The sequence below is a fragment of the Haliotis rubra genome, unplaced genomic scaffold (genome assembly GCF_003918875.1).
Source record: "Haliotis rubra isolate DU_JTF1 unplaced genomic scaffold, ASM391887v1 Scf598, whole genome shotgun sequence".
Lineage (NCBI taxonomy): Eukaryota > Metazoa > Mollusca > Gastropoda > Lepetellida > Haliotidae > Haliotis > Haliotis rubra.
The window spans coordinates 212,621-227,219 of record NW_025767299.1 but is presented as its reverse complement, the minus strand read 5'-3'; the positions used below and the strand labels follow the sequence as shown (position 1 = coordinate 227,219).

General features: G+C 42.0%; 1 protein-coding gene across 1 annotated transcript; it reads right to left on the bottom strand.

Annotated features, from left to right (window-relative positions):
• Positions 1-759: 759 nt before the first annotated feature.
• Positions 760-14,237, bottom strand: LOC124255214 (peptidyl-prolyl cis-trans isomerase-like 4). The gene is made up of 13 exons (XM_046689052.1): positions 14,122-14,237; positions 13,642-13,709; positions 13,449-13,513; positions 12,955-13,072; positions 12,069-12,211; positions 11,030-11,126; positions 10,518-10,634; positions 9,550-9,674; positions 8,557-8,623; positions 7,949-8,066; positions 7,536-7,590; positions 1,818-1,956; positions 760-1,614 (listed from the first exon to the last, which is right to left on the bottom strand). Exons 1-13 carry the CDS (start codon positions 14,189-14,191, stop codon positions 1,387-1,389), a joined length of 1,410 nt encoding a protein of 469 aa, XP_046545008.1. The 5' UTR covers positions 14,192-14,237; the 3' UTR covers positions 760-1,386.
• Between the last annotated feature and the right edge of the window lie 362 nt (positions 14,238-14,599).

The window sequence follows — 14,599 nt, the reverse complement described above, 5'->3', positions numbered from 1 at the left end:
AATATGCCACCACTGGGATGAAGGATGAACATAACGACCTTCACAGACTGCTGCTCTTGAAATGTAATGTCAGATGAGTCACGTGTCTTCCCTCTTGTCTATAATACTTCAAGACTATTCTCCCAGTCTAAATATAGCATCAAGCTCACCATGCTGTTTCTTGAATGTTTACAGCTTAATACAATTACAACACTGTTTAACAATGTATAACACTGCTATATGAAAGGTGGTTGCTCACTGGAAGTACCTTAATTTAGAGAACTTTCTGTAACATGACCCTTTACATACACACAATGAAATGTCAGGATCGTCCTAGAGGTTTTATTTCATCCCCTGAACTCGCTGCCCACCTCATAACACAGGCAACTGAAGGAGCATCATTCCCCTAGGTTGTCCATGCCCTTCATAGGTTGTACTACATGCAAAATGTTATGGGTGCATATCCTATTATATTAAGCTCAGAAATTGACACCACTAATTGTACCTTCTTGCCATTAACTTAGTCTTTGTCTAAGAACTACCTGGAAAATCCCCTTTTTGACAATCCATACAAAATCAAAAGATGAATTGATGCATGTGAAGACGAACTGTATCATCAGGTGAATACAACAGTTACCTGTGGCACACCTGTAACAATACTATGATCCATGGCTGATCACGCAGGCTAAAAGAAACATACCAGGGGTTGCCCAAAACAAACAAACTCAACCATCCTTTCTGATATTTTATTTGATACAAAAATATTATTTTTTCTTTTTAAATTTCACAGATCTTTTAATATGACAATAATATTTGGACATAAATACAGTGGAATTTTACATTTTTTTCTTAAGATGGGGGGAAAAGAATTAACAGATTCTCGGAAAACATTCTTGGAGGGATATTGTCATTGGAGCTGTTGGCTTACACCAGTTGGGATGTAAATTTAGTTTAGACTGAACAAAAATGTATTTGATATGAAAATTTGTCTTCCTAAGGCACAGTCTAAGGTATTCCTATTCACAATACTATTCTGCTTCTTTGGTCATAATATATTCTTAGTTTCCGTCCCCTCCCATCTCACTATGAAACATCCACCTCATTTTCAAACACCTACTGGACAGAACGTCATTGGTCTAAAGTATCTACAACCAGAGTCAATCACTTTGTGTTGAACTGTTCCCTCCTACCAATCTATTTCATCCTGACATTGCTGAATATGACCAAGTCCGTGGTACTCCATGGTACTCCATGACAAGCAGCTGCCTAATCTTCCTGGGTATGACAGCACCATGTGTCCACCCAGCCCTGCTGTAAACTTGTCATGTCATCATTAGTAACAGGCATAAAATCCTAACTTGTCATGACATCACACAGATCACAATGTATGTTCATCCAGAGTCTTGGTCACCGATACCTGTCTCGGTCTCGCCGAGAGTCCCGATCATCTCGGTACCTGTCTCTCTGTTTCTGCCTCCTATCTGGACTTCTCTCTCTCCTGTCCTCTTCTCTCTCGCGGCTTCTCCTTCTGTCCTTTTTCCTCCTGTCAGGTGACCGTGACCTTGACCTCGACCTTCGTCTTGGTGGGCTTTCACTTCTTTCTCTGGCCCTCTTTTTGTGTTTCTTTGAAGACTTCTACAATAAGATATATCAAGAGTCATAAGAGGCGACTAATGGGATCAGGTGGTCAGGCTCACTAACTTGGTTGACATGTGTCATCATATCCTAAATGCATATGTCAATGCTCATGATCACTGGATTGTCTGGCCTAGATTATTTACAGACCGTGTCATATAGCTGGAATATAGCTCAGGGCTCAAACAAACAAAAGTACTCACCTTATAATCAGAGCTGTCACTGTCAGTACTCCCACTCCTGTGTTTTTTGGTCTTTTTCTTTTTCTCTTTTTTCTTCTCCTTTTTCCTCTTTTCTGATGATGCACCGTTGTCATCGTTGTCAAACACAAGGTCATAGCCACTTTACAGTCAGGAAAGTAACCATGCACCATCAACTGGCTTACTCTCATGCACCGTCAACTGGCTTACTCTCATGCACCGTCAACTGGCTTACTCTCATGCACCGTCAACTGGCTTACTCTCATGCACCATCAACTGGCTTACTCTCATGCACCATCAACTGGCTTACTCTCATGCACCATCAACTGGCTTACTCTCATGCACCATCAACTGGCTTACTCTCATGCACCATCAACTGGCTTACTCTCATGCACCATCAACTGGCTTACTCTCATGCACCATCAACTGGCTTACTCTCATGCACCATCAACTGGCTTACTCATGCACCGTCAACTGGCTTACTCTCATGCACCATCAACTGGCTTACTCTCATGCACCATTAACTGGCTTACTCTCATGCACCATCAACTGGCTTACTCTCATGCACCATCAACTGGCTTACTCTCATGCACCATCAACTGGCTTACTCTCATGCACCATCAACTGGCTTACTCTCATGCACCATCAACTGGCTTACTCTCATAATGCACCATCAACTGGCTTACTCTCATGCACCATCAACTGGCTTACTCTCATGCACCATCAACTGGCTTACTCTCATGCACCATCAACTGGCTTACCCTCATGCCAACAGCTGGCTTACTGGCTACTCTCATGCACCATCAACTGGCTTACTCTCAAGCACCATCAATCTGGCTTACTCATGCACCGTGGCACCATCAACTGGCTTACTCATCAAGCACTCATCAACTGGCTTACTCTCAAGCACCACCAACTGGTTTACTCTCATGCACGATCAACTGGCTTACTCTCATGCACCATCAACTGGCTTACTCTCATGCACCATCAACTGGCTTACTCTCATGCACCATCAACTGGCTTACTCTCATGTGCCATCAACTGGCTTACTCTCATGCACCATCAACTGGCTTACTCTCATGCACCATCAACTGGCTTACTCTCATGCACCATCAACTGGCTTACTCACCATCAACTCATGTGCCATCAGCTGGCTTACTCTCATACACCACCAACTGGCTTACTCTCATGTGCCATCAACTGGTTTTACTCTCATGCAATATCAACTGGCCTACTCTCATGCACCATCAACTGGCTTACTCTCATGCACCGTCAACTGGTTTACTGCGGCATCAACTTAGCTTGGCTTACTCAAACTAGAAAACTGTGCAGACTGCATCTTCAATATGCATACAAAAACTGTTTCCTTCAAACTGATTTATATAGTACTCCCCAATATTATTCTAGTCCACATAATACTATATATCTTAAATGTGAGTGCTTAAATATTCCTGGGTATATAACTTGGGATATCTTGCACTGGATTCAAACATTGTAGAAATCCCTTCAACACTGGTCTGCCCAACCCATCACAAAATTCTATAGAACGGCCACCTCGTATCGACGAAAGTGTACAGGCAACGGAAGTGACGCGATTTTCCCTCTACAAGCAGCTGACCATCCAAAATCACTTTTACTGACCAGGTCCGAAGAGCCCAGAGAGGGAGGAGCATCCAGCTGGGAGGGAGTTACCGCCTCTATGGTAAGGTGGCATTTAAATATCTAAAATATTTAGATTTTAATAAATTTTTAACTTTACCTTACCATAGGTCTTATGCATATGGATTCGACAGTAGGGACGGCAGTGTCGGCTCCAGAGGACCGGCCCTTACCTAAAACCCACATGCCAAAGGAAAAACCAGAAGAAACTACTGAATCGCCAGACTGTCGCGAGGAGGCTTCTGGAACAGGAGACAGATAGTAACTAAAGGCAACCCTAAGGAAAACAAATACACCCAAAGTGTAAGTTAACCTGAAGACCAGAAGGTAAGAAGAAGTAAAGTTACCTAATGGGCGTAGGACGGGTGAGTTGCTGAGCAACCACCAGTGGACCAAACGATTGAAGACCTTCCACGCCCCTCGCTAACGCCAAATCCCGCAGGTAATGACTAGCTAAGACAGTAGAGGACTTCCAAAACAACCCTCCATGATGGCTGGAACGGTGCAGTTTCTGTGGAGAGCCATGGTGGGATGCCAGAGCCCTAATCTCATGCGGATTATTGGCTGTAGGATGAGGCAGATCTCAAGCGATCAGGGCGTCAGGATGGTAGTACGGAGCCAGAGCGCAAGCTAGTTTATTCTTATTAACTTCACCTTGGCCAGAAGATAACGGATGAACAGTCTCTACGAGACTGCCTCCTGAAGATGACTTGGCAATATAAATCTTAAGTGCCCCTCACGGGACAAAGCAGCTGTTCCTCAGCCGAGGTCCTAGAATGGAAGACAAAGGAGGGATGGAGAAGATCCTATCCGTTGTCCCGCAGCTGGTTCTCTGGCCATTTAAATCCCCAAAGCAGTCCGGAGATGAACAAGACCATGCCGCGGACTGCTCAAAACGCGACCCTGGTGACATACATCCAATGCGCGGATCTCACTAACCCTAGCTGCTGTGGCCAGGGCCAAGAGAAAGGCTGTCTTCCTGGAGAGGTTCTCAAAAGAAGCCGGTCCAAGGGCTCATAAGGGGGACCTCCTCAGATGATCTAAGAACGACGCTTAGGTCCCAAGCCGGAGGATCTGAGCTTTGTTCTCTGGTCCTCCAGCTTAAACGCTTTGAGGACAGCAGCATGAGTTCTGGCACCTTTGAAATCTTTTTGTCGCGACTTGACCGCCAGAACGGAGTTAAGAGCCGATAAATAAGTTCCTATAGTGTTGCCCTTTGAGACTGGACTCAAGAAAGAGAAGGAACTCTGCTATAAACTGAGGAGAAGCCTTCTGAACGGTCCTTGGACTTCTGTGCACAAACTTCTCAAAAGAAACCCACTTATCATCATCATAGAGTGATCTTGTGGAGACTCGTATGAGCACGACAGCAATAACCTTCGACACCCGCGGAGAAGCCCTCCTTTGGCCTTCAGCTTTCGCGTAGATGATCCAACCGCGACAGATGAAACCGAGTCGGATCGGGATGCCACCGTCGTACCGTGGGATGCCTGAGCAGGTGAGGCCAGTCTGGTAACTGTTGGCGACTCTTCGGCGCGCAGACGGCGAGATCTGGGGAACCAGGTTCTGGCTGGCTACCAAGGCGCACCTAAAAGCAGACTTAATCGCCGGTCTGTCCGGCTGACCTTTGCTATTACCGGCAACAGAACTGGTGGTGGAAAGGCGCATTAACGCCCAGACCCTCCCACCTATTAGCGATGATGGCGTACGACCGCCCATGCCGCTGATCTGAATCGGAGACACGCATAACGCAGCTGTGTGTTGAAGCCGAAGTCGCAAAACAGGTCGATCAGAGGGCTGGACTGTGACAAAAAGAAGTTTGAACGCTCTGGATGTAGCATCCACTCTCATGCACCGCCAACTGGCTTACTCATGCAATCATTAACTGGCTTAATTCTCATGCACCGCTAACTGGCTTACTTCTCATGCACCGCTAACTGGCTTACTTCCTCATGCACCGCCAATCCGCTTATTTCATGCACCATCAGCTATTTACCTCATGCAATCACAATATTTACCCTCATGCAATCATTAACTGGCTTAATTTCATGCACCATCAGCTGGTTTACCTCATGCAATCAATAACTGGCTTAATTCTCATACCGCCAACTGGCTTAATTCTCATGCACCATCAGCTGGCTTTTACCCTCGCGTAACCGCCAACTGGCTTACCTCATGCACCAACTGGCTACTCATGCACCATCAGCTGGCTTACCTCAGCGCACCGTCAACTGGCTTAATTCTCATGCACCGCCGTCTGGCTTAATTCATGCACCATCAGCTGGCTTAATCTCATGCACCGCCAACTGGCTTACCTCATGCACCGCCAACTGGTTTACTTCCTCATACACCACCAACTGGCTTAATGCCATCAACTGCATTTCTATGCACCATCAACTGGCTTACCTCATGCACCGCCAACTGGCTTAATTTCGCACCATCAACTGGCTTACCTCATACACCGCCAACTGGCGCATCGCACTATCAACTGGCTTACGCCATCACGGCTTACCTCATACACCAACCGGCTTACTCATGTGCGACCAACTGGCTTACCTCATGCACCATCAACTGGCTTTACTTCCTCATGTAACCGCCAACTGGCTTAATTTCGCGCCATCAACTGGCTTACCTCATACACCAACAACCGTTTACTTCATGCCATCAACTGGCCACTTCATGTAACCACCAACTGCATCCTCATACACCGCCAACTGGCTTACTGCACCCATCAACTGCTTAATCATACACCGCCAACTGGCTTACTTCGCATCTATCAACTGGCATTTCGCACCGTCAACTGGCTTCATGCACCATCAACTGGCTTATCTTCATGTGCCATTAACTGTTTTATTTCATACACCACCAACTGGCTGCATTTCATGTAACCATCAACTGCATCTTCATACACCGCCAACTGGCTTTTACTTCGCGTAATCTAACTGGCTTACCTCATACACCGCCAACTGGCTTACTTCCGCACCATCAACTGGTTTACTCGCCAACTGGCTTACTTCGTGGTAATCTATCAACTGGCTTTTACTTCGGCGTAATCTATTAACTGGCTTTACTTCATACACCACCAATTGGCTTAATTTCGTATTAATTAATCCGCTTCTACTTTCATGTAATCATTACCTGGCGATTTCATATGCTAATAACTACTCCACTTCATGCCATCAGCTGGCTTAATTTCATGCCACCAACTGGCATAAAGCATCAATTGGCGCATTTCATGTACTAATAATTGTTTTATTTCATGTAATTGCTAATTGGCGATTACAGCACACCATGCATTTCATATGCTAATAATTGAGCATTTTATGTAATTACTAATTGGTGCATTTCTTTATAAAGCATTAATTGTTAAGCCATGTAATTGCTAATTGAGCATTTTGTGCTAATAACTGCTTATTTCTTATGCAATTAATAACTGGCTTACTCATACTGCTAACTAAGCATTGTGGTAATTAATAACTTGTTTTACCTTATATACTGCTAATTACATTTCGTGGTATTCATTAACTAAGCTATGTAATTGCTAATTATGATTTTATATACTACTAATTGCTTATTTTTATAAAGTGCTAATAACTGGTTTATTTCTATGTAATTAATAATTGGCGTATTTTATGTAATTGCTAATTCAAGCGCATTTCTTTATAAGCATTAATTCATGCATTTCTTTTATGTAACATTAACTGGTTTTATTTCCTTTATATATCATTAATTCATGCATTTCGTAATTATCAATTGGCGCATCTTTATATAATTGCCAATCTGGCATTTTACTCCATTAATTGGCGTGGTATTTCTTTATAATTGCTAATTAAGCAATATTATTCTAGTCCACATAATACTATATATCTTAAATGTGAGTGCTTAAATATTCCTGGGTATATAACTTGGGATATCTTGCACTGGATTCAAACATTGTAGAAATCCCTTCAACACTGGTCTGCCCAACCCATCACAAACTAAGATTATTAGCAATTACAACCTATATACCGGGGATGCAAAATATACACACTTGCAGGTTAAAAGTAACAGTGAAAAGGATACTCGTTTTTCCTTGACGTGTCTTTGAGAGTGTATGCTGGTTTTGACTGGTCAGAATCTGAAAAAACAGAATGAATGCGGTGAGTTGGGTCTGTTCTGGTAGCTATTTCATGTCACTCTAATGGAAAATCATATGAAATGATAACAAATCAAATTTTGAGTGTTTGCAGCCAAGAGAATGTTAAAGACAAGTTTTTTCCGCCACTCATCTAAACTACTTTCAGTACAAACAACAACAAAGAAGTTTGGAAGTTAAATAACAGTTTCACTTTCCCTGTAACATGTAACTCTTTATAAATGTAACCTCATTGACAGTGTGTTAAGTAATCACTTTTGAAACCCATATCTTCCTGTTTTCCTTCTTACTCTGCTATGGATCACTAACCCTCCACTAAACAAGGAATGAAGCCCGTCACCTTTGCCCTTCTTGTTGTACTGGAGCTTGGACACGGACTGGCTGAAGTCTACATGGATCCGGCGGTCATCTATGAGGACATTATCCATCTTGAAGTAGGCATTCTCACAGTCAGCCTCCTGGCAACACAGGACATCAGGTATCACACAGATCAGGGCCTCCTTTCACGAAGCAACCTTTACTAAGGTTAACCTTGATTCCCATTCTTTAACATTGCACTAAGGTTACCTTAGTTTTATGAATGTCAGTGCTAATTATTTTGTTCTGGCCTTAATTTGTCAATCTCTATTGTGATCATCTATTAGTGGTATTACCCGCTGCTTCCCGTCTGCCCTTTGTTCATTCCCTATAATTCAATCCCGGCTGCCAACTGTCCAGTGTTCATCACCTATCAACACTGTTTAACTGTTAGTGTTGGCTTCTACTCAGCGCCATTTAACTCCCCTACTTTCCTTGAGTATATTTTATATCAAAATTTATTTCAAATGTTTAACAGTTTGTCCATATCAAATACTTACACAAACACGATTATAATGACTTGCTTTAGAATTTGAATTTAGAATTGTTCTTGCACCGAACCAATAATTCTCCCCAATGCATCAAGCTTACCTTTTCAAATTCAATAAATGCATATTGTAGAGATTCCCCCGTCTTCTGATCCTTTATGACTTCACAACTGCAAGGAATCATCAGAAGTGAGTGAGTGAGTGAGTGAGTGAGTGAGTGAGTGAGTGAGTGAGTGAGTGAGGAGTGAGTGAGTGAGTGAGTGAGTGAGTGAGTGAGTGAGTGAGTGAGTGAGTGAGTGAGTGAGTGAGTGAGTGAGTGAGTGAGTGAGTGAGTGAGTGAGTGAGTGAGTGAGAGTGAGAGGGAGAGTGGGTGATAAAGCCTGAAGTGTTGCAGGTGTCAGACATCTACCACCTTGGTAAAGCCCATACGCATGAGTATGGTGCTGAAAAACCTACAAATATAATCGGGGCAAAGTGGTTTTCAAACCCATGAGCAAAGGTTTCTGGTGTGCCAAGGGTTGTAAACAAATTACATAAATAAATTTGGCTCCTTTCATGACACCTCTGATTCCATGATGGATGATCGTTGTAATAAGATGTCTGAGAAAACTGAGTTGTTTAAGAACATTGTGTGTTACCAAGTTCTTGCTTATTAATAATATTTATGCTAACATATGTTATATTTGGGATTACACTTTCTAAATGGCATTGTGTAATCACAGCTTTCGGCCGTGGGAGCTGTGCCAATTTACACTTATCAGAGGGGTACACAAAGTCCGCAGTCAAGACTACCAATTGTCCGACTTCCATTTTTGTGGAAGTCGCGATGGCTGAGCGGGTTAGGCGACTGACTTTGTGTGCTGGCGATTAGGTGCCTGACTCTGAGGGTGTGGATTTGAATCCCGGATGGGACCCAACTCAACAAAAGTACTAGAATCTGTACTTTAAGAAAGTGTAATCCCAGCTATAACATATGGTACATTTGACCACTTTCTAAATGGCATAAATATTGATGCTATTGATGAAAGCTGGTCTTAACAAGGCCTGAGTTGCTCTACAGCATCTATCATTGTCATATAGTTATGTTGATTTTTACCTCTTTATTTCTCCAAACCGAGAGAATATCATTTCCAGATCTTCTGAAGTTGTGACTGGGTTGAGTTTACACACAAACAACACATCATCTGGAGGTCGAACATCTGCCTCGGGGAGATCACCGACCTGTCAACAAAACACACATACTTCAGGTCAGTATCATGGATCACTGTGGGTCAAGGTCATACAGTTCAGAGTCCCACATACAGGTCACAGTCACAGTGTAATACAGGTAACAGTTAAACAGGTCAACACATACAGGTCACAGTCACACATACAGGTCACAGTCACACATACAGGTCACAGTCACATACAGGTCACAGTCAATTACAGGTCACAGTCACATATACAGGTCACAGTCACATACAGGTCACAGTCACATACAGGTCACAGTCACACATACAGGTCACAGTCACACATACAGGTCACAGTCACACATACAGGTCACAGTCACACATACAGGTCACAGTCACATACAGGTCACAGTCACATACAGGTCACAGACACATACAGGTAACAGTCACACATACAGGTCACAGTCACATACAGGTCACAGTCACATATACAGGTCACAGACACATACAGGTCACAGTCACATATACAGGTCACAGTCACATACAGGTCACAGTCACATACAGGTCACAGAGTAATACATAGGTAACAGTCACACATGCAGGTCACACATACAGTCACAGGTCACAACCAAATTAATCACAGTCACACTGACTACAGTGACACATACTGGTCACAGTCACATATACAGGTCACAGTCACAGAGTAACATACAGGTCACAGTCACATATACAGGTCACAGTCACATACAGGTCAAAGTCACATACAGGTCACAACCACATTAATCACAGTCACACTGACTACAGTGACACATACTGGTCACAGTGGAATCACTGACATATATCCAAGTCATATCACTCAGAATCACACAGGCCTCAGGAATCACTGTGTCCTCACCATCTCTAGCAGCTGGGCATTAGCTTGTGCCTCTTTCTCCTCAATCTTCTCTTTCACCTCTTCCATCGTCAACCCCTTCGTGTCATCGATCTCCTCATCAGCACGAATCCGCCCACTCTGTAACATCACAACAAAGCTACACAATCACATGACTGCTTCATGACAACAGCCTGAAACTAAATGGAATTAAGTCACAAGGTCATTTTTCAAGCTTGAACTTCTGATAATCATATTGAAAACATCTGGTAGTTTCAACTTCCAGTCAATGCACCCACAGATACACAATACAATATTGAGATACAACAACTTAATTTCCGTGAAAATATTACAATAATATTGTTACCATGGTAATGAATCTTCATCTAATGAAACGGTTGTCCTCACTACAACATTGTCAGATGACTTTTACATCAGTTATTGGTCAATATGCATGTTTCGGCAGCATACACATGTACAAAGTGTGCGTATAAATAACAAGATATTATCTCTGGAGAAACAGCATCAGTACTCACATCCAGCATCTCTTTAGTTGGTTCTGGAGACCTGTCGGGAATGTTGAGGTCAGGAGGGTCATCGTAGGGGTCATCCAGTATCACAGTGTGGTAGATTCTGAAGTTGAACCACTAACTCATTACATTGTGCAAGTACCTAGTCAGTTAAGCGATGCTTTAATGCCATCTTAAACAGTATTTTAGCCATAGCGTGACATGTCAGCTCTATGGGTGAGGAAAGAAGGCTGGCAGTCGACAGAACAATCTCCATGATACTGTGAAACACTATTACTATTTAAATCCCCAGCGGAGATATGAATCCACAATCTGATTTCCCAACAGATCCAAATGGCAACATGATGCCACACAGCAATCTGAATCACTAGGGCTATCTCAACTTCTATGACAATCAGAAAATTCATGGCAACATGATGCCACACAGCAATCTGAATCACTAGGGCAATCTGAATCACTAGGGCTATCTGAATCACTAGGGCTATCTGAACTTCTATGACAATCAGAACATTCATGGCAACATGATGCCACACAGCAATCTGAATCACTAGGGCTATCTGAATCACTAGGGCTATCTGAACTTCTATGACAATCAGAACATTCATGGCAACATGATGCCACACAGCAATCTGAATCACTAGGGCTATCTGAATCACTAGGGCTATCTGAATCACTAGGGCTATCTGAATCACTAGGGCTATCTGAACTTCTATGACAATCAGAACATTCATGGCAACATGATGCCACACAGCAATCTGAATCACTAGGGCTATCTGAATCACTAGGGCTATCTGAATCACTAGGGCTATCTGAACTTCTATGACAATCAGAACATTCATGGCAACATGATGCCACACAGCAATCTGAATCACTAGGGCTATCTGAATCACTAGGGCAATCTGAACTTCTATGACAATCAGAACATTCATGGCAACTTCAATCCTCATGACAATGTGAACCCAAAACACAATCTGAATCTGAATCCCCTAGACAATATGAATCCTACGTCGTCAATGTGCATTCTCCTGTCAACTCGGCTGCTTACCTGACGTCTATGTACGGCCTGTGTTCCTCATCACAGTAAGCTTCATTCAGTTTGTCCAGCACCTCGAAGCCCTCGGCCACCTGACCAAACACTGTGTGCTGACCATCCAGGTAGTCCAACTCATCAGCAAGAGTGATGAAGAACTGTAAACAGGTTTACACACGTGGTATTCCTCAACTCAGACATACTGCCCTGACCAATCTAATCTGCCGTTTTACAGAGTAGTAATATAAAAATTATTTTAATATAATTATTGACAATCTGTGAATAACAACTTCTTTTATTTCGTGAGTGCGACATTTTGATACAGGTTCTTGTACTGTTGACAAGCAGAATCTGTATCGAGACTTTGCACTCACAAAATAATAGAAGTTGTAATCCATAAAGTTTGTCAATATTGTACCTCACAACTTCTAAAATGCCACTCAAAGAAGTTAAAAGATTATTTGACAAGGTTACCTATGACAAAACAAACCTGTTACATACATGATATAACCTTGGCAATTTTCATGACTGGTTGATTATGTTAGGAAAATTCCAGTTTGATAGCGGTGCAAAATCTAGCAGACTAATTCAATGGACCATAAAGTGGAATCTCTAAAGTTTTCTAATTTACTCTCCAGTTTCTAATGTGGTCAATCAAACAGTTGTGTGAACAAACAAACTACACTTGATCTAGAGCAGATCATTATATCTAGCGCGCTCATTTAACTTATTCTGAGTTTCGTCGTGTCCTTGCTTCCACCCAGCTGACATGACAATGAACAGTATGTACAGAAAAGTAGATGTCACTTTATTAATGCAAGCATGGAACACCCGGATTTTTCACATCAATCTCATGATTTATGGTTTGATATATGTTCAACCTTTCTGTATGATAACGTACCTGTGAGCCATGCATGTTGTTGCCATTGTTGACCATGGACACGGTCCCCTTGGTCCTATGTTTTATCCTGGGATTTGACTCAATGTCAAAGTAGCGGGCTTGATCTCCATAGAGTCGACTGAGAGCATATGATAAGATCACTTAATATCTAGTTGGAATTTCATGCTTGAGGCTTGATACAACACATCAGCTGCTTCTTACAACACTCACAATGGCAAATTTACAATCTTGTGAAACAAGTGTTACACTGTTAGTCATGAGACAATAAATAAGGTAAATAATCAGAAACACAATCAATACCTATCAATTTATTAAACATTCATTCACATGGTACCCTTGCCTCAGTTACCAGGCCCAAAATGTTGTCAATTATCTTTATTGTAATTTACTTCATAGGTTTAAAACAAACCCCTTGAGTTCATTCCGGTAAAGGAAAATTACATGAAGAATTACACAGTTTAAGTTGCCCAAGAGGAATAGGAAAAGACACATACGTGAAGATGGATTCTCCACCTTTTCCAGTACCAGTTGGATCTCCAGTCTGGGCAACTAGTTGTTTCTGTTGAAAAAGATTCAGTTTATTTATATAACTAAATGTACCGTATTTAAACACACTGTAGTTACATAATCAGATTGACAAAAGCGCAAAAATTCACAGCTGAAATAACACAAACTTTGAGAACTCACCTGAACTGAGTGAAAGAGTGAAAAGTTGTAATACTTCACTTTGCATAGCTTCAGGAAATTGAGACAAGCTGAAATGTAAACATATTTTTATCAGCTTCCGCCCGTATCCCCCCTAGATTTTAACGACGAGGAACATTTCTTTGAGTGGCATTCTTAGAAGTTGGATATGTCTTTCAGTATGTTCAGATACAATTAAAAAACATGTTAAATATATATGCAGGTCATATGATTTGATTAGAATGAAATTTCAGGGGGGATACGGGCGGAAGTCTTTCCGTCCGCTAATGGTTTGTCATATCATCATCTCATATTCATAGTTCCTCGGGATAGCTGTTCATGATAAGCATGATCGTGAGAGCGAGTTATGCACGAAAACCGGGCGTCTTACACTTGGATGTGTTGCAATCATGTCGACATTATAAGCAAAGATCAAGCTTATGATGTAAGTTTACAGCAGTGATAAACGGAATTATATCTTACTTCTCGGTCGTTCGTCGGTGTATAAGTCAATAGTTACGTCGCCGAGCGACGTTTCAAGTACCACAGACATCGTTTTCCGAATGGAACCGGAACAGGAGTACAAAGATAATTTACTCGAACAAGAGGTATACAAGGGAGGTAATTTCTACAATAACTAAAATATTGGAAACCGCTTAAAATAGTTCTTAAGTGCACCGGACGCGCATCAACTATATCATTAACTTGAGACACATGGCAGTATAACCCCCATTACATATTTATTTTATTCTTAATGTACGCGGAATAACATTTATCTACATCAATGCTGATTCGCATCAATGGTCAATCTTGCTTGTGTTCAAATGTCTGTAACATCCCAGAATTCCCTAGAAATGTAAAAATGTTCTTCAATTCAGCATTTCTCGAATACCCCAAAGAGGATGTATATTCTTTCATGCAGCTTGACAGTTCCTTTACAATTTTTTTCATGCATTCTTTT

Coding starts and splice junctions, on each gene's coding strand:
- LOC124255214 (XM_046689052.1), bottom strand. CDS start 14,191: ATGTCTGTGGTACTTGAAACGTCGCTCGGCGACGTAACTATTGACTTA. Junction 10,635..11,029: donor CAACTAAAGAGATGCTGGAT/GTGAGTACTGAT, acceptor GTGATGTTACAG/AGTGGGCGGATTCGTGCTGA. Junction 1,957..7,535: donor GACACGTCAAGGAAAAACGA/GTATCCTTTTCA, acceptor CTGACTGTAAAG/TGGCTATGACCTTGTGTTTG.